The sequence below is a fragment of the Callorhinchus milii genome, unplaced genomic scaffold (assembly GCF_018977255.1).
Source record: "Callorhinchus milii isolate IMCB2004 unplaced genomic scaffold, IMCB_Cmil_1.0 Scaffold5, whole genome shotgun sequence".
Taxonomy (NCBI): domain Eukaryota; kingdom Metazoa; phylum Chordata; class Chondrichthyes; order Chimaeriformes; family Callorhinchidae; genus Callorhinchus; species Callorhinchus milii.
Window position 1 is genome coordinate 43,929,953 of NW_024704746.1, and position 26,314 is coordinate 43,956,266.

Consider the following 26,314-nt stretch of genomic DNA (forward strand, 5'->3'; position numbering starts at 1 on the left):
TCTTTTTTTAAAAAATCCTAATAAATCTGCATTTCTTTTTTTAAATGGCATCTCCCAACTAAACACACAACCAAAACACTTCTTCTAAACAAACAAAAAAAATCAACAAAAAAAATCACTTCTTCTTTCTGTTGAAAAACCCATCGAGACAACGCGGTACTATATATATATATATATATATATACATATATATAATATTATATATATATATATACGTTTTCGTTATCTCTATATCATTTTAATAAAAGTTCTCTGACAGAAAGAAAGGAGAGAAAGAAAGAAAGGAGAGAAAGAGAGAAAGAAAGAAAGAAAGAGAGAAAGAAAGAAAGAGAGAGAGAAAGAAAGAAAGAGAGAGAGAAAGAAAGAAAGAGAGAAAGAGAGAAAGAAAGAGAGAAAGAAAGAGAGAAAGAAAGGAAAGAAAGAAAAAGAAAGAAAGGAGGAGGAGGGGGGAAAAAAAAAGACAGTTGAACGGTGGAGAAAGCGGGTGGATAAGAAATTCCGCTGCGGGCGAATTCCCTCGTTGGCTAAAATTTAGCGGAAAGGCTCTTTTAGGGGGAATACGGTGGCCTCCGGCTGCAGCTGCCGCCGCTCGCAGAGGAGCCGCACAACTCCAGTCCAGTCCGGGAGTCGGGAGACTCCTGAACGCCCCGAAGGCTCTCCACCCGCCCTCAGACCCCCTCAGACCCCCTCTCTCTCTCTCTCTCCTCTCTCTCCTCTCTGCCAAATAACTCTCTCGGCCGTCGGACGGGGACGACCGCGGGCAACTTTATAAGTCACCAAAGCTCATCCCTTTGCCTTTTACTGGCACCTGGAAAAGTCCCCGTCCCCCCCCCCCAACCCCAACCCCAACCCTCCCCAACCCCAACCCTCCCCCAATTGCCCCAACTCCCCCCCCAAAAAAAAAGAAACTCAGTGGCCGAGGGAGGGAGGGAGGGAGGGGAGGAGGTGGTGGTGGTGGTGGTGGGGGTGACGGGCGGAAAGCCCACGATGGGTTTCGAACTGGATCGTTTCAACGAGGACGTGGATCCGGATCTGCAGTGCAACCTCTGCAACAAAGTTCTCGAAGACCCGCTGACCACCCCGTGCGGCCACGTCTTCTGCGCGAGCTGCGTCCTCCCCTGGGTGGTGCAGCAAGGCATCTGCCCGGTGAAATGTCAGAGGATCTCGACCAAGGAGCTGAACCACGTCCTGCCCCTGAGGAACCTCATCTCCAAACTGGACATCAAGTGCGACTACCGCTCCCGGGGCTGCGGCAAAGTGGTCAACCTGCAGCACCTCCCCGAGCACGTGGAGATGTGCGACTACAGCCCAGCCCAGTGCAGGAATAAGGGATGCAACGAGGTGCTGGACCTGAAGGAGATGGACGTGCACATGAGGGAGAGCTGCGAGTACCGGCCGGTGGGCATCTGCGAGAAGGGCTGCGGGCTGGTGCTTCTCCATCGGGACCTCCTGGCGCAGCCGAGCCACTGCTGCGTGCGGGCGCTCAAAGCCCAGAGCAGCTCCTTGCAGGTGAAGACCGCCAGTCTGGAGCAGGAGCTGAAGAAGCAAGCGGTCAGGTACGGCAAAAGGGAGAAGTCCCTGGTCGTCCAGGTCTCAGCCCTGCAGAGCGAGGTGCAGCTCACGGCGCTGAAGTACCAGAAAAAGTTTAACGAGTACATGAGCCACATCAGCAACATCACGAAAAATATAGCCGGTCACTGCAAGGTGAGAGGGGAGAGGGGAGAGGGGAGAGGGGGAAGGGGAGAGGAGCTCACACTTTCGTGTGGGCTTTGCTCATTGACGTCTGGGTTGTTTGTTTGTTTGTTTGTTTGTTTGTTTGTTATTTGTTTGCTGTGTGTTACTGGGGGGGGCGATGTGTGCGAATCGTCGGCGTAACGTGCGAAATAATAATTATTGATGGTGATGGCGATGGTGATGATGATGGTAATACTAATCGTTGCATTTGATTACAGCGCTTTCCACGTCTCCCAGACGTCTCGAAGCCCCTTCACGGAATATGCCGTGAAGCGAATTGACCGCGTATTTGTGGGCGACACGCGGCAGCCACTTGCGCACAGCAGCGTCCCACAAACAGTCGTGGATTGAAAATGACCAATTTACTATTGTTTTTTGTTTTGGAGGGATTATTATCAGGCGTGTGGAGTAAGGAACCTTGCCCAAGGTTTCGCCCTGCCGGGAATTGAACCCAGGTGTCTCGCTTGCAAGACGAGGGCTCTAACCACTGAGCTACAGGACTCCACAAATACCCACTGATGTCCCTTGTCAATTTCAGCCCCAGAGATTCGGGGTTGTTGACTCTGATATTTTTAAACAGGAATGTCATCCACTGAACCAGAGCAAAGCAAACTCCAGAAAGTTGTGCGTTTTTTTTAAAAGGAGGAGAAATTCATTCAAATTAATTAATCACAGGAATTCAAACAGGAGGGTGTATGTAACATTCCTATTTATCGAGGCAGCAAATGTAGAAGATCATGAAAAGATTCCCCCCCCCCCCCCCACCACCCAATTTAACATATAACCTTGTTCTAGTTCTATGCATTCTGTAAACCCAGAAGTTGAAGTCGATAGATCATTTATATTGTGGTTTAGGTACTTTTCGTATCATAAGAAAATGATTAATTATTATTAATAATAATCCTTACGTTTGGTGTTGTGGGTTTCATGTCAGGATGACTCAAAAAACTCTTCACCGGATATGCTGTAAAGTGTGGTGAATGTATGTTTTGCAGGCAAATGGGACTATATATTTAATCAACATTAACTCAAATTTGAATCAAAGTTAAATAAATTGATTGAACCTACCCGATTCAGTACCCCAATTGGAGTTAAAACATTGATTAATTTTCAAAAACGAAAAGGACCAATCAATTTTGTGAATTTTATGCTCTATTTAAGTTATTTAAAACAACACTGTGCATACAGGACAGTTCACATGTAGTAAAGGAAAAATGTGTGACAAATATTGTGCATCTGATAATATGCTATTTCAATTTTTGATTTGGTTGTTTGCTGTTTTGCAACTGTTTTCTGAGAAATATTTCATACGTTTGAAAGTGGGTGTCATACTGTTAACTTACATCATAAATAGAGCTGTTGTGGAGACACAGCAGTGAGTTCAAATCTGAAATTGAGATGACATAGAAGCTCTTCAAAAGCCATTTGTGTCTGTGCCAAATCTCTCATTATTGCATTGAGTTTTAGTTATAGTAAAATTCCAGTGTTTGGACTGTACCTACTAATTCTTTCACTTTTTTTTAAAAAAGGAAAAACATTTGGTGCTTTTTTTTGTTGCTCTTCATACATTAAATTGCACAAGGGTGGAATGTGAACTGGCATTTCACCGCGTCTTGAAGTGACAATAATTACTAGAGTGGTTGATTCTTAACCATCATTTTTTCATTCCAGTTACTCAAATATCAATTTGAGTTCTTGATAGCTTTCATCTTGTTTGAGCCCAAGTTAAGCTTGCTTAACCTGCCCACTCATTATGGGTCCTTTTGTCGCTTCTGTTTGGATAGTTTGTCCGTCCATAATGCATAACAGTTTATATTTTTTGCCCACAAAAGTATACAGTCAATTCACTTTACAGTATATTCTGTGAAGCGTTTAAGACATCTGGAAGACACGATAAGGCACTATATCAAATGCAAGGGTTATCATTGTAATAATGAAAAAATATGATTAATGGTTACTCTTTCCATTTGGAGCAATTAAAATCACACCAATTGTTGGACATCAGATGACAATTTAAAAGAAGAATCTTACAACTGCTAGTATACATTCAAACTAATATTGATCATGAGCAGTGAGAAACAGATATTTTAAAATAAAGGAACCTGCTTTGATTCTGTCAGAAAGTGGATGTGTTCTTCAAAAAGAAAAACTGGGATTCTGATAACCATTTAAGGGTGCTTTACTTGCATTGCAATCAGAAAATAGCTGAATAAATTTCTTTAAAAGCATCCAGGAAGCAGAGAATTTGAGCTGTAAAATTAGTTACACAGCACGGAGATCATTATCTCTTTCATTTGTTCCATCTTGGAGTCCTGTAACTCATTGCACTCACCTTGCAAGCGAGACACCTGGGTTCAATTCCAGGCAGGGCGAAACCTTGGGCAAGTTTCCTTAATCCACACGCCTAATAATAATCCCTCCAAAAACAAAACAATAATAAATTGGTTATTTTCAATCCATGACTGTTTATGGGACACTGCTGTGCTCAACTGGCTGCTGCGTTTTGCCCACAAATATACGGTCAATTCGCTTTACAGCATATTCTGTGAAGGGCTTTGAGACGTCGAGAAGATGTGAAAAGCGCTATATCAAATGCAAGGCTTATTATTATCTAAACTTTATTATTTGTCTTTTACTATTATGTTATTTACTATTATAGTTATGTTTACACGCACTGTTTTGACAAGAGTTGAGAATGAAAATATTGTCTCTAGTGAATACATTTGTAACCAGATTAGATGGCGCTGTGCTACTGATTGAATGACAGATGCTCTAATCTTGTCCTCCTGTGTTGTGGGCAGTAAGCTGTACAGGTGTATTGTTTCTCAGATAGTCCCAGACCTTTGGGACCTTGCCAAGAGGTTGTTTTTCATGTGAATGTTGGCAGCCTATTTGACCGACAGCCAAGCCCCACACATCCTATCCTCATAAGATATCTATGCACATGCACTTTGGAGCAGGAGTCACTGGACAGCAGTGTGAACAAGATTCCTGGCTAATCCTAGCTTTCCCCTTTCATTACCTTGGAGACCATGAGAAGATTGCTGATGTTCTACTGCTAAATTCAGCACAAACCAAAGAAAGTTCTAGAACTATCGTACTATGCGATTCATTTACCAACACATTCCATATTTATGACATCAAATGTTTCCTGGAAGTGTCTGAGGCAGAAACTCCCAACCCCTCACCCACTTGTCGTTCTCAATGGCAAACCTTGTATTGGACTTCCACGTCACAAAATATAGCATTGAACTGTCGAGTAAGAGAATGCTGTTTTTTTTAATGAACAAAAATTTCAGAGTCCCATAATTGACTGATGCTGGATACCTAGTGGACCTTATAGAAGTATTCAAGATTTTAAATGGGATTGAGAAAGTCAACCCAGAACAATATTTTCAGCTGCATCGAGATGATAGAACAAGAGGACAATTCGCTGTAGGGTTATAAAGGGCAATTTCAGGATATACACCATGAAGTATTCTTTAACCGGCACGTGTTTAACAACTGGAACAGGTTATCAGGAAGGCCGAGGCTAGGACAGACACTAGCCCACTTAACAAACAGTAGATGGTGTGACAGGAGCATGGCAGGATGTTATTCTGGAAGGATGAGATGATATGGGACAAAGGACCTTCTTCATGTGACCCTCTGTTGAGATTTATACATGCTTCACCATTGAGATGAGTCTGCCGCTATATCAGGTTATCTGCGCTTTGGATATCTTCTACATTCAGCCGAATGTACCTGTCTCCTGGGTCTGTCACGGGCCCTAGTGCTAGCCCTCTTATTGTGGTGGCAAGGGTTAGCAATGACACTCTTAGCAAGAAGAATAAGAAGTTCCTGGAATGTCCCACCAATTATTTCTCCCTCACCAAATTCACCAAAAAATACAGATTAAATGTTTTTGATCATGTCAGTCCTTTCTGCATGTCATTGCTTGAATAGATAAGTTATGTTTCTGGACTGCAGTCACTACACCTTAAAGAAACTGGCTGTTTGGTGCAATGAGATGCTGTATCAAATCATATTGTAATTAGAATATTACAATATAATTACTCAATTTGAGTCTGCAGCTGAGGGGTATTATTTTTTTATGGCTCAAAGGAGCCAATATACACGACAAGTGGTGCATTGGGCTATGCCAGGAAGGTAAGGAGCAATTCTGCCTGCATTAGTGCTATCATAGTGCAGCGTTCCTCAGGGCTCTGACCTTGGTCCCCTTCTCTTCAATATCTATATGCTCCCTCTTGGTGACATCATCAGCAGATATGAGGTCAACTTCCACATGTATGCGGATGACACCCAACTCTAACTCTCTGCCTCCACCCTCGACTCCAGGACCACTGCTGTCCTGACAGAATGTCTGTCAGATGTCAAGTCCTGATAAGAGCTAACTTTCTGCAACGAGAAAGTCAACAAGACCAAGACCCTCCTGATTGGCTCCCATCAGCATCTTAGGTGCTGACAGCATCACCATCCAGGGATGCACACACCAACTCACCAAGCCCGTCCGGAACCTTGGTGTCTTGTTTGACCCTCAACTGTCCTTTCTACCCGACATCCATGCTATGACCCGCTATGCCTTCCACCACTTGCGCAACAATGCCCCTCTCTGCCACAGCCTCACCCTTCAGGCCACCGAAACCCTCATCCACGCATTCATCACATCTGGGCTCGACTGCACCAACTCGCTGCTTCTTCCCTCCACAAAGTGCAGATCATCCAGAACTCTGCAGCTCTTGTCCTGTCCTACACCGGGCTCTGTGACCCCATCACTCCCACCCTGGCTCGGCTCCACAGGCTCCCCATCCCCAGAGGATACAGTTTAAAATCCTCGTCCTTGACCTCAAGGCTCTCCAAACCCTTGCTCCTCCCTACCTCTGTGACCTGCTGACCCTGTGTCTCTCCACTCAGCAGGCTGTGGCTTGCTCCATGTCCCCCGCCCAGCCCGAACGACCATTGACGGTCGGCCATCAGCCTTTCTGCCCCCACCCTCTGGAACTCCATTCCCCATTCTCTTCTCTTGCTCCCTCCGTTGCCTCCTTGAAGGTGCATCTCAAAACCCTCCTCTTCAACTGAGCCTTCGGCCACCCTCCCTGCCCTCCATCCTCCCCGATCCTGACCCCAAGCTTGGGTCCAAATCCCTGACTGTCCAATGCCTTGTGACATCCTCCCGAGGTGAAAGGCACAATACAAATGTAATTTTGTATTGTATAACATGCCCATGAGCAGTGTTTCTTGGCTCAGTGCAGCCAACATAAATCTATATAAATAAAAATGAAATGTCTGTCTGTCAGTGTGTATCAGTGTATCTGACAATCACGCAAAAACAATTGATGTAGAGACATGGTTTGTACCTCATCAGAAAGGTCTTGCATCTGGCAGTGTCATGGGCATAATATTTTGAGGGGATCTCCTATTGCTGATGAGCTATATTAAAAAATGCTTCAATTAAGCCCCAAAATATGAGGTATGCATTGTATTCTGCCACTATGTAGTGACAGAGGAAAGCACACACAGTTCAGAGAGATACATCTCTATTCTGCAACAAATGTATAGGAGTTTTTCTGGTTATCATGGGAGCTAGATTTCTCCCATGTGGGACAGAGAGACAGATAGAGAGAGAAAGAGAGACTGGGAGAGACAGATTGAGAGTCTGAGAGAGAGAGAGACTGAGAGAGAGACACACACAAACACAGACTGAGAGAGAGACTGAGAGAAACATAAAGAGAGATAGACTGAGAGAGAGATAGACTGAGAGAGGGAGACTGAGAGATGGAGAGCGAGAGACAGAGACTGAGGGAGAGAGACAGAGAGACTGAGAGAAAATATATTAAATATCCTCCTGAGTCCTCCCAAAAGGCGTCCTCCCACAGGAGTTCTCCCAGCTAAGTATGGATAAAGATAAATTGTCTGTCTGTCTGTGTGTCAATCTGCATTCCATATTGGATCATTTGGTTGCAAGCAAAGCTGCAACGGGTACAGCTATTATAACATAAATACTCAGGTTCTCTATTAAAAATGGGGAAAACAGGTAGTTTTACTAGTGATGCAGCCTTTGCCTATATCTGTGAGTCCTGATGCAAGTCTCTTCCAGTTGGAACCATTACGATGGGAAATTTGAATGCTTAATATGTGTTTTTTTCCTTCCATTATTGTTAACATTAAATGCTATCTCTTGCCAGGTGGCAACGGCACTCGCAGCTACTACTGATGAAAAAATCATGCCCATGGAGTAATTTGTGACATTTGTAACCCTGTATGATTGAGGATGCTTGCTCCTCATTTCCAATACTGCGTGTTGCACAACTGCTATTTGCTAGGTTTGATTGTCTGAATTTAAACTGGACTAATTTCATTCGTGCAAGCACCTGAGTAACGCTACTTTAAAACTGATTTCAAAAGAATTGGGTTCCTGCAAATAGTATGATTTGAAATATTTGACAGTTGAAATGATCTGTTGCTGTATTTGTTGACACGCCAACAGGTTGGTCAGAAGAGAACCTGAATGCGATCCAGCAGATGTACTGGTTTCAGTGCAGAAATGAGTGTGCACTAAGAAGAGGTTAACGTATATTTGGTTTGAAAAGCCTAACTGAGTGCAATCTGCAAATACAAATAAAACTGATACTGCACTGACTGCAGTTACTGGTTAAAAAAAGGCTATGTTATTCTTGTTGTAATATTCACGCAATATTGTTGTTTGACAGTTTATATTTTCACTGTTTTGAGTTCTTCTAATTTCTCTATCCCTTGTTTCTTCTTCCTAACAGGGTGGAGAAACCAAACCACTAACTATAGTGTTGCATCGAGAAAATGATACTCTTGGATTTAACATAATTGGTGGAAGGCCCAGTCTGGTAGGTTTTAACCTTTTCGGGTTTTATTTTGTAGCGTGATCATCTTTCTAATATTTACCTACCTGCTTCTACTCGTCCTTGTTTTGTATTCATCAAATATTAACTGTTCTCACCAACAACCTCTCAAATTAAAATTGGTTACTCATTTCATGTCTGATATTGAGACATTGCTATGCGCAATCTAAACATAGGGTAACAATTGTACATTTTTTTTCTTTAAAAATGTTTTTTAATGGGTCAATAAAATGCGTGGGAAGGATTCAGAAACTCTTGGTACGAAATCATCCTTCGGATGAGACGTTAGCACCTTGGGACGTCCTCCTGACGTGAAAGGCGCTTTATAAATGGAATCTTGTTGTTGTTAAACTGAGGTCCTATCTGCCTGTTCAGTTGGATGTTAAAGATCCGATGACACTATTCAAAAAGCGAAGGTAGTTTCTCTTTCCCAGTGTCCTAGCTAACAGTTCACCAAATAAAATTGGTCACTTCCTCCATGGCTGTTTGTGGGACATTGCTGCGTGCAACTGGTGCCAAGTTTTCCCCACAAAATACAGAGTCATTCCACTTTACAATATATCCTGTGAAGTGCTTTGGGATGCCTCGATGACGTGATAAGCTGCTATATCGAATGCAAGGATTATTATTATTATTATCATTTTCGGGTAAGAGGAGCATCAAAAGAAAGTTCACTAACAGTTGACTTCCAGTTTTGGGGTAGATTTTATTTTTTGTGTTCACTTAAATTACACTGAGATTGCCGATGCTTCCTAAGGTTGTGGCACTGTTTTGCTGTTTGATTTTCTTCCATATAGAATATATGTGAAACTAAGGTGAAAGCCACTGACTGAGGCTGCTGCTATCCTCAGACTCGTATGAAACTCCCATGAGAGTTAAACTCCCATTGAAATCACAATGAATGTATTCATACTGAAAAGAAATGAATCCTGTTGTAAGCCTGAGCTTGCTAACTTATATTTGAACATATTTATATTTGAACTTGGATCAATATCCATAGTCATCCTCCGTCTCAATTCAAAATCCCCGATGTCTCCCTGGTGTTTGTCCCGAAATTCCCCTTTATAACCCTAAACCAGTGCCTCTTGTTCTGCTGTCTCAGTGTATCCAAAGGTATTCTTTTGGGTTTAATTTCAAAATCCCATTTAAAATCTTGTATACCTCAATAAGGTTACCTCTGAGACGTCTCTCCTTTCATGAAGCTTCCTGCATCTTTCACTTTGTCTGTATCCCCTAAGATTTAATTGTTGCAGGCCTCCCTCACTTTTCTATTGAATTATGAATGCAAACAGAGTAGATGACAGTGTAACTTGTTGCCGGAAAAATATACAGGAGAATTCAGAGTACGCTCTGGCATGAGACTGTGCACCTGGGTTTTCTGTTACAATACTGGAATTGTTATATGAAATGCATGCCCACGTTGGCATTGAAAGGACACCGATAAGGGGGAGGAGCCAGTAAAAGTAAGCAAAAATACTTGTTATCCCAACCTGATTCCAGCCTCTGTGGTAATTTTAGTCGTTGGCCTGACACAGTGCCAGTTCAGTATTTTGGGGCTGACGTGGCATCTTGCAACCTCAGCTTCTTGTTTATTTTTAATACATTTACTGTGTCCAATTGTTTTTTCTAATTTTATCCGTGTTGGTATTTGCCTCACTGTTCCTACCTGGCCTCCCTTGCTAGATGCAGTTTCACTGGCACAAATGGCCCTCTGGTATCCTGGTTAAGTGGCCTCTGTTCATGAGTGAGAGTTGGCAATGAGAGTCATTGGCAAGCCACTCAACTGCAGAGGGCGTCACAGTCGAGCCTGACCTCTTCCAACCCAGCTGCCACACGCACCCAACAATTAGAGGGTACTTTAGAGGGTCTAGGAGAAGGAAGGCAAGCTGGTGATCCTTTATAAGCCTGGAAAGACTGGGCCAATTTACCCTCCCATGGAAACACCACAGATTGGGATTCAAACCAAACTTTTAGTCTGTAAAGTGCAGTTATATCTATTCTACTATTGGGGCTGCTATGCAAATTCTTGTTTCCAACTGGATGAATTCATTTAACTTAGTTCAACTCTAATATTTGGACTATACAAGGCATACTCACTCCAGAAACCAGCCGTTATTAACAGCTTGAACCAGATTAAAAGTCTCCCTGGTAGTGTATAACATATTTCTAAGTTTATGCAAGACTTTTCTTGCAGAGCACTGTCTAACCTCTGTGGAATCAACTGTGGCTGGAAGAATTTTTAAAAATTGCATGTTCTAGGAGCTGTGATTAATTTGATCTCATGGCAAGCAGGATTTTCATTACTTTAAATTGTAAGTGATTTACTACTTATAAATAATAAAGAGGATGAAAGAAGGAAAGAAATGAGCATTCCTGCGAGAAAAATCCTGTTTCTGTTTAGAATCTTTGTCAACATTCACAATAATGTACAACTGTTGGTTATTCGTCTCACCAGGCTTCCAGACCTCTTATCAATGTCCTTCTAGACCTCTTATCAATGTCCTTCTCTCACGTCTATTAAAGCTTTGTATTGACCTCCCGGTTCTCTTTCTTAACCTTGTGTCAGAATCTTTTTTAAATCCTCGTTTCTCTGTCTGTCCGTTTGTCTCTCTCCCTCCCTGTTGTATATTTCTTCCTCTTTCTGTTTCTGGCTGCCTCTTGCTCTCTCTGTGTTTAGGAAGCTGTCTCCCCCTCTCTTTGCTATATCTCTTTTTTCCTGACTTGCTGTACTTTAGCTATTTCCCTCCTTCTCTGGTTGTTTCTCTCTGGCATGTGTTTCTGTTGTTCTCTGTGTTCTAATTCTTTCTTCTGCCTTTCTCCACTCCACTGAATCTATAACTTTTGTCCGAATCTCCATTTCAAGGTCACACAATATGGGCCATGTTAGGAGTACATTCAAGATCACTTGGCATAAAATTCAGCAAATTTGAGCTAATTTTCAAAAATGTAGCTGTAATCTTGATTTAATTTTCTTTATTCAGTGGTAAATTACATACAGAGTTCATAAAACAAACCCATTTTAACAATTCTGTTTACAGTTATTTTTCATGTCGTCTCCCTGCATTTACAGATTTTGTTCTGTGTCCCTTGGCAGCAACATTTAATCATAAGACACTGTAACACTGACAACGATTTCAATACTGGCATTTACAGTATTGACGTTTGAAAGCTTTCTCCTTCTCATGATAAGATGCAACTTCGCCTCATCTCAAGTCGTGCATTGCAATGAGGATTGACTGTATACACCAAATTATATCGTTCTACGTGTCCTATTAAATGCTGACCGAAATTCAATTCTAATATTCCCACACAATTGTTGCAAAATGAAAATAGAACAAATCCCTCAATATTGTCCATAGAACTTATATTTTGTGAAATAGTACTCCTGTCTAATGAATGCCCCAGGGTACAAATGTATTTTTTTGTTAAATCGAACCATTAGAGATTGAGCAATTGAGAACCCATTATGCTTGGCTAAAATGGGCTACATTTAAAGGGAAACACAGTGTTCTATCCAAAGAGCCACATTTGAATCATTTACTTGCAAACAATATCATCAGCAAGGTGTACCAAAGCCTTTAATCTTTCACAAAGAAATCCAACCTGTAATTTTTCAACATTGGGGTTGAATCAGCACTTGAACAGCAAAACTGCGTCATAAATGATACATTGCATGCCAGAAAACGTGCTGTGAGACGTCACAGACACCTCCTGCGGAGAAACCAATGTATGTCACGTCGACCTTGGCTACGAGGAAATTTTTGGTCGTAGTTGAAGTCTCACAAGTTGGTGTGATGTATGTAGTGTTCCCCGCAGGATACGCACTTAACATTGTGAGTTGTTCTTTTTGTCACAATGTGCCACTTATACTGTGGATTTTCTGTTAAATTTCTTTCTTTCAACTTTTCTTTCAACTTGCTCTTTTTTGCTAATTTATGGTAGGATGACATTAAGACCCGGGTGTGCCTGAGAACTGTTCAACATTTTGTACAGTATTTGATTCACATGTGAAATCAATGCCAAAACGGAAGAGTTAAGTCCCTTTTAGTGGACCCGAAAAGACAAACTGCAGCAAATCAGCGCTGTGATTTCATCCAAGTGTTTGCTGCAAGAAAGTTTACGATGTACGCTAAAAACCCGGTTTGTGGTCACCTCAGTAATCCAGCCACCTCAAAATTGCTGGGACATTTTCACAGTCTCTTTCATTGTCTATATTAAAAGCCAGGCTGTCTGTCTGCTTCAGTAAACCGGGCACCGCACTATTCAGGGCAACCGTCATTGATTGTGGCTGCTACTAGCGCCTTGCTCTGCTTCAAACGCAGTACAAACATCCCCCTCCGCTACTAATTTGTACAGTACACAGTGCGCCAGGCCTCGGGCTTCTCGCACTGTTTCCTCAATGCTGCTACTGTGAGCGGAGTGAGCTCCGGTTACTCGTGCACGGTGCGAGGAGTGTTGGGATCGTGAAAATGGTGCGAGCGGAAAAATCGACTTCACTCGGCGCCCGCGGCCTAGCCTGAGCTCCTGCAGAGGAGTTTCTACCGGGGAACAAGACCCACAAGAGAAGGAACAGGAAGAGCAACCGCCAACACCAAGGACCCCTTTCACTTATGCTGATGCACTGGGTTTGTTGGGACAAGTGAAGGACTTTTGCCTTGATCATGGACTCAATGTGTGACAGACTTTGGTTGATGCTGAGGGTCAGCTGCAGCCCAAGTCAGTGCAGGTTTAATCAGCAGCCAGGCAAACAACGCTGGACTCTTTCTTCAAGAAATGAACATTTCTGTGATATTGACCTCTCATGTGAATTTTGAATAATGAAACCTAAATCTGTTTAAAATGTGACAATGCCTTTATTTTAGTGAGATTGCAAAGCATGGTTGTTGAATGTTCATCCTATGTAATGTTAAAGGTGTCTATGTTCATCCTATGTAATCCTATTTCAGTAATCTGGTCATCTCACTAAGTAGGTCACCTTTGCCCAGTCACAGTTACTGTAATATAAAGCTAGATTTCTTTCCAGCAGAGTATCATATGGCATTGAGACCAACTGTGGCATCCACTACTGAGATCAGCTTAACTCAACAACATGGTTGAAGATGTAGGTTTTAAGGCTCGACTTGAAGGCAGAAAGAGAGTTTGAAGTGGAGGGATTGAAGAACCTATTTGGTTTGTGCATCACTTGGTGGTGCCTTTGCCCACTGATCTTTTGACAAACTGAATTAAAAACACTGGAGCATTATTGAATGCCAGAAGCGACTCGTGAAGCAATATGGTTAACTGAATCCATAAAAGGGAAAAAACGTATCAGAAAAAGAAGGATCACAAGAGAGAGAGATAAGTGGAACACTGCCAACAACAGATATCATGTTACAGTCTGATCAGTTCATGCCTGTTGTCCAATTGGAAAAAGGAGCATTGTTTATTTGTCATTGGTAATACTCTGGCTGCATCCATTTAAACTATTTGGGCAGTTCCGAGCAGGCATCCAGCCAATGCCATTCTGTGCAGTTCAGGAAGGTTGCCTGTTGTGGAATTTCTATTTTTTGGGTGAGGAGGGGATCTGGAAGCAGCTAAGAAGAACAGTGCACTTTGAAATGGGGAATGCATGGAAAGATGCATGACCTGAGTTGAACGCTGCCCCAATGGAATGTAAATTCCCTAAACAAACTACAACATTGTACTACAAAGTTGCATTTCCTATTTAGTTTACGTAATTCTTGAACTGAATCCATTTGCTGGCCCTGAAAATGCTCCATATTGGCTTGATGCTGCTAAGAAAATATTAATTCCAGTTGCCTTTCCTCAACATCACTCAGGCAATACTGTTCTAATGGAACCTACATAGAATAGTGGCTCCTTGTCACAATTCAGATTTCAAACCCAAGGCTATCATTAAGTAAGTATGGTGTTCAAACTGTTTCTCTTAGTATATTTCATTTTTTTAAATATTTGTCTCTTGCAAACTTCATGAAGGATGTTTGATTTGGCGCTGTGCTCTGGACACAATCTGTTTTGAGTACCAAAGAAAGAACAAACCCTGGACTGCATTAAAAAGTTCCTTTTAACCTCTCTGTCACTATTCTCTGTGCATGTATTGCAGCTTGTGAAGCAGTTTTCTCCCACATAGTTAAATGAGGTGGATGTTCCTGGGCCAAGTATTTTGCTTTATTCTGTGACCTGGTGACTACTCAGTTCAGCTGACGAGACTGGTTATGTTCAATTACTCAAAGAAATGAAATCACTGATAGTTAAGGGGCCTTTTTGAGCTGTTCGGATATTTACAACAGATGTGGAAAATGGTACTGTATGTTTTTGACAAACTTCCTTCTTCAGTAACATGAGAAGAACATTTATGCTTTAACATCCTCTAGAAGGCCATTCCACAGCATTTAATCAGAAAGAAGACAGCATTCTCCGGACTGTTGATTTCCCACTGAGAAAGAAGCAATGTTGGAGAGTGTGGCAACCCAACCCTTTTTTGTGCAATCCTGGTAGCCAGTGATAGAGTGGCATTAGAGGAGCCTTTGGGAGCATGCTACTACTTCTCTTTGAGCCATATAATAATGCATACTCCTGGAAAATCTAATCTGAACACAAACACTTTATACCTTCCAGCAAAGCATTACATGTGTGCTTGTTTATCTCCCATCCACTTCTAAGATCTGATATAGTTCCAAAACATCAGCTATCTTCTGGTACATCGTCCAATGGCTATTCTTCCTGAGCCCAGATCATAGTATTGCCAGGCGATCCAATCAGAGACCATGGATGACCTTGATTCTGCCCTCGCCCAACATCTATCTTTACATATGTTCTTTTCAGCAGGACTCACTGGGTCTTGGTCAGGAGAAGTATTGACTGATTTTTCTCCCCTCCCTTCCTCAGGAGAGAACATTGTAATGGAACTCATATTTTCTGGCTCTGTTACCCCATTTTGATAAGGATTGAATCCAAGTGACAAATAAGAGCCATTTTTTGTACATTCTTACATTTGAATAGTGCCTAAACTTGTGTTCCAAACATTTAATCTAATTTCACTATTTGCTTTGTAATGTACTCACGTGTTCAAGTGTATAAATTGCTTGATTAAATTCTGAAATAATCTTTATCTCATCTGCTCGACCTTGAAAGGATATTTCACGTTTACCTGCCATAAACCTTTGATAAACACTGAGCATCCCAAAGCCAGCTAAATTGTATAGACAGTGATGTGGTTTGTTGATTTGAGGATTAGAAAAGGAAACCAGTTTTGAGTTGAATGCTTTAGACAGTTTATAGGAAAAGGGCAAGTTGGGTTAGGGTTGTAAGTAGTGTCTCGGGTCACATTTTTGATGTAGTCATTTGCTTTTTGTGGTGGAATATGACTGTCAGAAGTTTAAATCAAATAATACCACATGATTACATTTGTGTGCTGCTGAGCCCATTTTTATTTCATCATTTGCTCTGCTGATTTTGCTGTTCCATGGCAATGTTTGAGGCTTGAGCTCTTGGATGTCATTCTGCCCACTCATGATGGGATGCAGGTGCTGAGATTCAGCAAAACTGTTGTATCATCAAGGTTCTTCCAAAGCAACTCAAACTTCTTTGGATTTTCCCATTAATAATCTGTGTCATAGATTGGGCTGTCCAACTCTAACATAACTCTAACATCCAAGTAGAAATGGGTCATGGATTTCTGGAAAGCAATTTACTTTGAACTAGTCTCATGCAACTCCAAGTGCGTTTGGTGGAGATGGAGGAGAAAGTCCACATTTCATGTTCTTAGAAGAGTTTGCTCAAGGCTATCTGAAGTAAAAGGAATGACAAAATATATATCATGTAACATAAGAAAAGGTTTGTAACCCATAATATCAACAGCAAGTGTTCACTCACTCACAACCCTCTTGAGATGAGAATAAAATGTGTATTAAAAAAAGCTAGCCTTGCTTTAACTCAGCACAAAATTTCAGTTCATATAAAACCTTAACTGATTTGGCTAGAATAAGATAAGCAACTTACGAACTGTAGGATGCTAAATAAGTTAAAGCTGCATTTCCAAGTTTTAACTCAAAAGTTTACCTAATGAAGCTGTGCTCTTTGATGATCAAATCCTCCTTAGATCACTTTTCAGGATGTTTCAATCCATGTAAAAACTCACATGGCAGAAACTATGTTTGCTGTGAATAAATCACTAAATTTCTATAAACAGCTTGGATAAGGTGATCTGGTCTAAAATAATTACTTCATTCGTGAAGCTTTCTCTCTGCTCTTGCCTGTGAGAATGGATTATGAAGTTGTTTTGGTGCACAGAAGTTGATCCTGAAGATCAAGGAAACAATCGCAGTATTGTAGTTTGCCCAAGGTTCTTAAAGCATAATCAGTTCATTGATTGGTGAATTTTAATTATGCAGTATTTTTATTTTTATTGGATATTATTTGCTTGGCTAAACAATGGAAATCCTGAGCAGGAAAATAATAATAACAAATTGGTCGCTTCAATCTGCGACTGTTTGTGGGACACTGCTGTGCGCATTTGGCTGCCACGATTCGCCCACAAAATCTACAGTCAATTCACTTCACAGTATATCCTGTGAAGCGCTTTGAGATATCTAGAAGACATGATAAAGCGCGATATCAAATGCAAGTATTATTATTATCTTAGTACTTTGTTTCTATTGAAAGGATTGAGAGCAGTGCAGACACATGCAGAGGTCACCCTGCTGTGAAAAAGATGCAATTTGTCCATTCTTTCCCATTTCTGTTTGTAGTCACTGCATGTATTTGCAAAATGTTTTATTTTTAACTGATATTTTCATACACCCACAAAGCACCACCAAAAACATCCATAGAGTGAATGAGCAATTCTATTTTGGGGGATTGTTGTCCAGGACACTGGGAGAAACTCTTCTCTTTTCGAATAGTGCAATGCGATCTTTAACATCCACCTGAACAGGCAGATGCGACCTTGGTTTAATGTCTCTTCCAAAGAACAGGTCATCTCATCTAGTATCATTGTAATGGATGTATTTTGGGGTTTGAAAGCAAAAATTTTCCTGTGCTAAATCTCCAGCCAAGTCAAGAACTGTCATCTACCCACCCCAACCTCCCCCCCCCCCGCCCCCAAACTTGGAATTATTTTTGTTATTGCTTTTAGTAATTGTCTTTTACCCCCCACTAATGTTTTCTTTTCTTGCTTTGTGGTTGGATTTCTCACTTTATAGAACGCTGAGGAAGATTCTTGTGCTGAAGGAATTTATGTTTCCAAAATTATGGAGAATGGCCCTGCTGACCAGGCAGATGGATTGCAAGTTCATGACAGGATCATTGAGGTAAAAACACATTAAGTTCTACTCTTTAAACAGTCAGTGTTGTTATTAAGCTTAACGTTCAATATAGTCAATTTTTAAAAGGATGAAAACAACTTATGTTCTTCAAATGTGATATTGATACTGTTGTTTGTCTCATCTCTTCATTCTTGTGGAGAGATAGTAATACCTTCCCTTAAAAGTACAGTCAAAACTGTTTTTAGCAACCACTCAGGTGGGTCTGGGACAAAGTGGCCTCTGAGTAAGGGTTTGTTGGTGTGTGTAGAATTTTTAAGTGTATAAGTGTATAGAAAAAATACAGTGCATATACGAACCCATAAATCAAACTAGTTTTAATAAAGGATAATAAATCAATCACAAAAATACAAATTGTTACTGTTACCATGGACCAAAATTATCTGTGGGCCCTTATGTAGATTCCTGCCAGACTCCTATAGCATGTGCCGATGCTGCGCGGAACAGCCCATCGGAACGGATCTGGTTGCTGGAAAAGATGTCACTAGCACCAACGGGACAAAAAAATAGTGGACACGAGTTGCATTAGACAGGTTGCTGAATAGAGGTGGATTATTATAGAAAAGTGATGATTGTTAACAGCAGGTGGTTGCTGAATAGCAGTGGTTAGTTTAACAGCTTTGACTGTAATGGTAAAAAGAAATGGAGCTAAGCATGGTGACTCTGCAAGCGTTCAACAGCGTCAAGTGGCCTGCTTCTCCCAGCGCCTCAGAATAAACAAGATTTGCACATATATTGAGTTCTGGTCGTGACATATGAACAAATGAGAAAAAGATACAATTCAGATGAATAGTCGTCGTTGTTATTACTTTGCTAAAAAAAAATCAGGTCCTTAGTAAAAATCACAGTGTGTCAAGTGTGGTAAATTCATGCATAATTACAGTATTTTTATCTTCATCAATTATAAATAACTGAAGAAGGCTGTACAATGTTCATAATTGCGAACTTGTAGATTTTATGTGAGGTCTATTCATTGCATGCTATTAAACTTTATACATAAACAATGCAGTTTAATAGCGTGCAATGAATGGAGAGGAGGGTAAATGTGTTTTAGAAGTCGTGTTTCTGTAGGAAGTAGATTTTTTCCCTTAGTATCGCACAGAGTTTTACATAGTTTGCAGTATTTTCTGACATCTTAAGGGAGGTGGTAGTGGGGAGCGGTGGGGGCGAATAAGGTACAAATGACAAATTAGCTCGCTAGACAATGCTGAGTTTTTTTTTCTGATCTCACATTCAAATGTCCCACATTGCCACATTTATGATCAATTCAATCTAATTCTATTCATACTGTTCCAAAGTTCTAATTTTCTGGACTTTGACTTTTATTTGTACGTCATATCTCTACCATAATGCTGTCTTTCAGAGTTGAAAAATAAAAAGGGGGGAGCAGGAGATGTATCTTTAAAAAATATATATCGTTGTGTTCTGAGTGAGATAATCAAATTAATTGTTTAATTAATTTTTTCAGTATCAAGTCATTTTCTGTCATTCTATGTGATGCATTGATACAGGACAATCACATATTCAGTTGTATACAGATACATTAGTTTATTGAATTCTGTGCATGCAGTCAGAAGTAATAAAGCTCGAAAAATAGACAGTAGATGTCTGTTAAAAAGGGTTTAAGAATTAGAACCCTCGTTCTTATTTCAATGAGATGTTGTAATTCATATTGCATACTGGAGTTTCTTGTTGCCTAGTGGAATATGAATGGAAATTCTTACTTAATCTCATGCTGTGAATGTTGTTGGCAATATACTTTTTAAGTACAGTTCTTCATGTCATTATCAGTGGCAAGCTTTCACTTTAAATCTGTTTACAGCAACCTTGTAAAAATAATGTTGCATTTGGGGCAATTAAATTGGACCTCGGGTTAAAGCAGATCAGGGAACAAAAATAGCTGTTATCCTGCTCCCAGTCACGAGGTTGCCATTGACATTGCTTCTGATGTGGACTGACCAGCTTCCTGCACATGTCTGCGCATTTCTAGCACTATAAACACTTGTGAGAGCAGTCGAGGCTGACCAGCCAGTTTTTGTATACACGTATGGAAGCCAGAAGGAAATTACCTTACCTCCCATAACTGCAGGTTCACAGAACACCTGGTATAGAAGCAGATCGCACGCTAGTGAGCTGTGTTGTAATGAGGTTGCCCTGTAAATTGGTGAGATGATGAAACAGGACAATGAATACATCTCCTGCTATCCTCTTTTTATTTTTCAGCTCTGAAAGGCAGCATTATGCTGGAAATATGATGTACAAATAAAAGTCAAACTCCGGAAAATTTGGGAACAGTATGAATACAATTAGATTTATTTTATCGTTTAATTATGCAGTCAAAAGAAAAGACTAAAGAAAAAACATTCAAAATTTACAAAACAATTTACATGTAACCATACTTAATCCATAGACGAATGAACACATTTTGAGGTGTTGCAACGATTGTAGTGTTACATTTAAAGAAAGGGGCTCTCCACTGGTCCCATAAGGATTTCCTCACAACTTGCTGTGTTTTGTCAATGGAATTTTCAGGCCTGGACCTTTAGCCATCTGTGACCTGTAATTACTGAACTGAAGTGTAAGGCCATTTTTGGTTCAATCACCATATCCTTATCCGTTCTCTGCTTGTCTAGCACAGCTTCCAGTAGTCATATTTGTGCCATTGGTTTATACCATTTGCACCACTTTGTTGAAGTAAATTATTTGTAGGTAAATGATTCTGTTCAGCAGCACAGTAGTCTGCTCAAATTAAATGTGTTATTCATTCTGTAATGACGTTAGCTAGAATAAGATTGTTTCCACATTTTCTTGTTTGGCTCGCAGCTCTTGTCACACCGAGACATACCCCATGAGAAGTGCGCTATATAAATGGAAGTTGTTGTTGATGTTGGTTGACTGGTGGTAGAGCATGGTGGCATATTAGTATTTTAACATTTTTAAAATAACTGAGACATTTTTAGACTTTAAAAAGGGATCTCATCCAGATCATCAAGGAAAGTGAACCGCTTCCTATAAGGAGGAAGAGAAAACCACATGTTGCTCTCACTTGGCTATTTGTGGCTCTTTGCAGAAGGTCTGAGAATAGCTTGTATATCCTTTTGCATACATAAGTGTTACAGATCCACAACTGTTTGAGGGACACTGCTGTGCCCAATTGACTGCTGCATTTCGCCCACAATATATTCTGTCCTTCCGATGTGAAAGGCGCTATACAAATGTAATCTTGTTGTTGTTGTTGTCTGGAAGACTTGATAAAGATCAAATGCAAGGTTTATTATTATAGAGCCTTACACAATGCAAGGAAATAAAACAAATTAAGGTGGGTGAAGAATTTGTTTTTTATGTTGAATTTTGATGGTAGATTATGAAAATGTAGACTTAATTTTATAGTCTGTTACAGTTTGTACTAACTTTCTAAAAACCTGCTGCACTGTTCAGATTGGCCTCATTGTTCTGGGGAAAGGAATGGAAAATAGGGTCAGAGTTTTTTATTTATCTTCTTTTGGCTGCCTATTGCAAAGTCCACAAGTGTGTGCATCACCTGAGGCCAAATCAGGCTTGACTGTGCTTCCCCCCCTACCCTCCCATGGGGGGAGATCCTCAATAAATCTTGAATAACACAGTTCAAATAATCAGTATAATAATCTTACAGTCTAATAGTAATAATAAGGTTCTAATGATCACAGACAACTGCATAAATCTTACAGTTTCAAAAATGCAGAACCAAGGAAAAAAACAACAACAACTTGCACTTATATAGTGCCCTCCACACAGGATAGTGTCTCAGAGCGCTTAACAGTGGCGGAGCCTGACTCCCAGCCATGGGGAGTGGGGAGTGGGGAGATGGCTGTAAGTACGGTCGAAGAGGAAAGTTTTCAGGCGGGACTTGAAAGAGGGGAGAGAGGGGGCAAGGTGGAGGGATTGAGGGAGAGTGTTCCAGAATTTTGGGGCCTCGTGGCTGAAAGCGCGATGTCCCGGACATGTGGCAAATCAGGAGTATGCGGAGCAATAATTCCTTCAATTTCTTTTGTTTCCTTGTGGCTTTTTTTTATGTTCGTCCACCTTTCTTGTTTTTTTCTTTTCTCTGACTTTGAGTTGTACTTGTTCTGTCAGAGCACATCCTGAGATTTAGTTACCCAATCTACGTATCAGTAGAATTACTTTAGAGTTCTGATTGACCTGAGTGACCGCTGGAATTTGGAGACCTTTCCAAGCAATGAGTTACAATAAAGTGCAGGAGTTCTGTTATTTGTAAAGAGTCCCATGGGGACTCTGAACTGTTAAACTATTGCTTTTTGATAAACTACTTCTGTTTGATAATGGGCACATCCAGGCCTAACTAATTGGAATTTTGGTGAATGGACCCAAACTGCCACTATTTGTATAACTTCACAGTTTCACAAAATATTCACTCCCATTTGAGCCCAACTGTATGGGGTTAGAGTACTCTGTAAAAAGCAAGGTACAACATCTCTCAGCCATCATGTACTTAAGCTCCTATCATCTGTAAGTAAATGTGGTGTTGTGTCAGAGTTCAGAATATGTGAATGGGAGATTGTTATTTTCTTTCCTGATGCAAAGAAATTAATGAATAAATAAATAAATGAATGAATGAATGACAAAGGATTTTTAAGTTAGCTTTGGGTGACTGCCTTTTTATAAGTTAAGTGTAATTATCTAAATTCCACGTATTTGGCTCCATATCCAATATGTAAAGATACTGGATTCAGAGCCAGTAAAATTCTCTTGTTATTGTTCTGTGTGTCATGGCTGCTGCATGACACACTCCACTTGAAGCCTTTGGTTTTTGTTCTTTTACCAAGAACATGTAAATAATTACTAAACCCCAGAGGCCACGGTTGGAGCGTTTGGAGTGTGGATCAGTATGTATGGACTGTGAGATTGCCAAAAAGCACAGAGAAAGTTCTGTCTTTTCTCCACACTCTCTGTGTCTGCCAAATGCAGTCAGTTATTTGAACAGATAAAAGCAATGTCAGTATAAGGAGGCCATTCCCCTAAACTGAACAACTGCTGGGTGAAATTTCTTAAAGGAGAATAAATTGAAAAGGCATAGCCTAGCTAGGTTCTGTCTTCACCCTTGCAATTCATGTTTTGTATTCAACGTTAAATTCCAGTAACTGATTGCTTCCCTCCCTCCCCATGAGACAATTTAGCAAGTTTATATTTCAGTCTGCATACTGTGATGTTGTGCCCCAAATCCAGTGTGGATGCTACGGGAGAATGATTTGACGTTTTCCCAAAAGATGGCATGTTTAAATTAAAATAACGTGCAAATTAATCTGAATCATATAAAGCAAATTATTGCATTTGAATGTGGAAAAAATAGCCTGGAAATATTTTATCAGGAATACTTTAATTTGGTAAAGTTAGTTAATTCGTTATTATATAACAGTTATTGGCTAATGCAAAAAAATCATATGCTGCACTTCGGTGATGTGCAATGTCTTGGTAACTTCTTGCAATTCTGCTCTAATATCATATAACCCTTTGGTTATGTTAGGAAATGATTCATAGCTATCAAGGGCTGAATCTTGAGGAATGGGAGTGGGATGTTATGGTTGAGTTTGGCATACAAAATGGGACATAGTAGAACTGGGGTAGATCAGAAGATGCTGCCATATGATATGAGCAGGATTAACTTTTATACAGTTGACCATGACAAATTTTGTCACATTCTTTAACCATTGTAAAACTAGATATTAATCCTAGAATGAATTGCCCCATAAAATTTGAGTGACATCCATTGAATAACCTTTAAATGTTGAACAGCTTATACACCAAAGAGAGATTTGCTGTATCAACAAACTGAACATGGGGTTTAGCCAATGGGTCATAGATGGCCTATGTAGCAAAGTAAAATTTATATTGAGGCATAGTCTGTGAAGTCTGACCTTCATTGGCTGTGCAAAACAGAGGGTACTGCTCAATCAGTCAGGCCTGCTGATGATATTGGCAGCCGTCGCTTCCTGTGTTAAGGGGTTTTACAGGTTTATCTGATCCTAATTTCTGCTTAGCCACTGGTTGATCTGAATGCAGTACATTGTGTTTGGATCGGGGTTTCTCACTATGTCATTTATGTAAAGAATTTAATCCTATGCAGCTAGAATTAGGAACATGGCTACTCAATGGATCAGAGAACGTTTTGGTTTTTTCAATTTTTTGTAACCTCTTAATAGCATTTGTACAATCCCTCTTAATTTGTCAATTTTTTTTTCTAAAAGTTTCCTTTTTCAACTTTTCTTTGGATATGACGTTAAACCGAGGCATCTATGCCTGTTTAGGAGGACATTCAAGATTCCATGGCACTATTCGTAAAGAAAAGAGGATTTCTCGCGGTGGCCTGGCCAACAATCCCCTGAATAAAATTGGTCATTCGGGGCATCAATTTAAATAGTTAGTAAATAAGCAAATGGGGAGGTTAGGAGACTTTTTTTCACACACAGTAGTTTGAATATGGACTGCCTTATTGGGTGTGATGGTAGACTTAGAATCCATATTCGCCTTGAAGAAAGAACAGGACAGATACCTTAAAAAGAGTCAGCTATAGGAGTATGGGGAAAGGACAGGTGAATGGGACTGAAATAATTGCTCTTGATGGAGCCAGCACAGACATGATGGGGCAAATGGTGCTGAAAATATCCATGGTTCTAAATCCCTTTCAGCCTGAGATATTAATGTCTGCATTGAACCAGCTATTTGATACCAGTGACTGACACGTGACCTGGTGTGTTGGACCAGCCATTTGATACCAGAGACCAGCACGTATTTTTTGTTATACGGAAACTGTGGAAAAAAAACTGTGGAAAAAATGTCTCCTAACCTCCCCATTTTCTCATTTACTAACTATCTTAAATTGATGCCCTGAATGACCAATTTTGCAATTGTGGAAACATTGGAGACTCTGGATACAAGTTTAAGTATTGGAATGGAGTTGTTCAATGCAATGCTTTTGGTCAGCACATTGGTTTTGTTTGCTGCATAGCAATTCACAGAATTGATCAAAAGCTCCCTCTGTTGTCATAACAGACTTGTGTTAAATTTCCATGTTCGAATTGTTGTTCGAATGTCATACTGTGTGTTAAAGGGCGAGGCTTCCAATGTGAACCTGCAAAGGCAATTGAGGCAAGAGAGATGAAGCAGGCCCAATTTTAATTCAAACCAACATAGAACTTTTAAGCACAGCTGTAATTTGGGTTGATAAATATATAGAGCGAAATATGCATCTTTCACAGCAGCTGACAAGCTCTTGAGTTTTCAGAATGACACAGCTTGTGGCATGTGCTAAAGAGCATCCAACCACCTGTTGTAATATCCCAAATACTATGGTCTTTCACCATCTGCTTTCGACTTTGCCACTTTTGGGCAGTGGATGAAAGCGCTGTAAACATTATCTCTTGGTTCCTGGTATATATTTTATGTAAGTTTTGAGATGGCATGTGAAAAGATGGGAAGAAAGAAGCAAAACGCCACGGCAGGTGCACTCTTCCATATAACTTAGGTTAATGTACAAACTAGCAAGACAAATATTGGAGCAAAAGGAATTAACATTCAAAGCAGAGAAAACCTGAGAGAATGACGAATGAGGTATATTTCGGAAATTGGCGACAGTGAAGAATTGGAAGGTCATAGTGCAAGGATTATTATAACATTTAATCTTTAGCATGAATTACAGTCTTCAACACAACATCTTACTGTATAATTAGCAAGGAAGATCATAGCTATCATGGTAAACCTAGCCACTTAAATTTCACTCTTAAAACGTTAAAATTACGATTTACATATGTATAGTGACTCTCAAATTCACAGCATATTCCTAAATCAAGAAAGTGTTGCCGGATGCCGATTAACCACGGACGTCGGGTAAATCGAACAAAACGCCTGGCCCCGAATCATTTGTGTTCGTACCTGTTTTAAATATGCCTGCTAATTCAGATGAAAATCTAGTTACTCCAGGCAAAATGCTGTGCTGATTGCTGCTGAATGTATGTTGAGCACCTCCATTCAGCCACAAGGGGCTTAAGGATGGAGATGGGAGGAATGAAATTGCAATTGACAGTGGACCCCAGGCATTCACAAGTGGTTGGAGTTGGGCTGTCAATCTGTGAGGCAGCAGAGGAACGGAGAGGGACAAGGGAGGGATTGATTGACAGCTGAGCCTCTTGTGAATTCTGTGAGAGTATTTTAACTTTAACTGGTTAGTTAATGTTGCTTCAAGTGAAACAACATTATTATATTATTATTATTGTTGGCGGAGCTCCTACTGGGTGGGATTGGTATTTCGGCTAACCTTGGACATCCCGTAAACCGGACAAAATGTCCGTCCCTTATGTGTCCAGCTTACCTAGATTCCACTGTATATTG

General features: G+C 40.5%; 1 protein-coding gene across 1 annotated transcript in view; it reads left to right on the top strand.

The window, feature by feature from the left end:
• Positions 1–937: 937 nt before the first annotated feature.
• The window catches only part of pdzrn4 (PDZ domain containing ring finger 4), a 232,290-nt gene continuing 206,913 nt past the window's right edge, over positions 938–26,314 (top strand). Inside the window, 3 exon segments of the mRNA XM_042335323.1 lie at positions 938–1,704; positions 8,508–8,594; positions 17,813–17,920. Of these exon segments, the coding sequence (XP_042191257.1) occupies positions 988–1,704; positions 8,508–8,594; positions 17,813–17,920 (912 nt within the window). The 5' untranslated portion in view covers positions 938–987.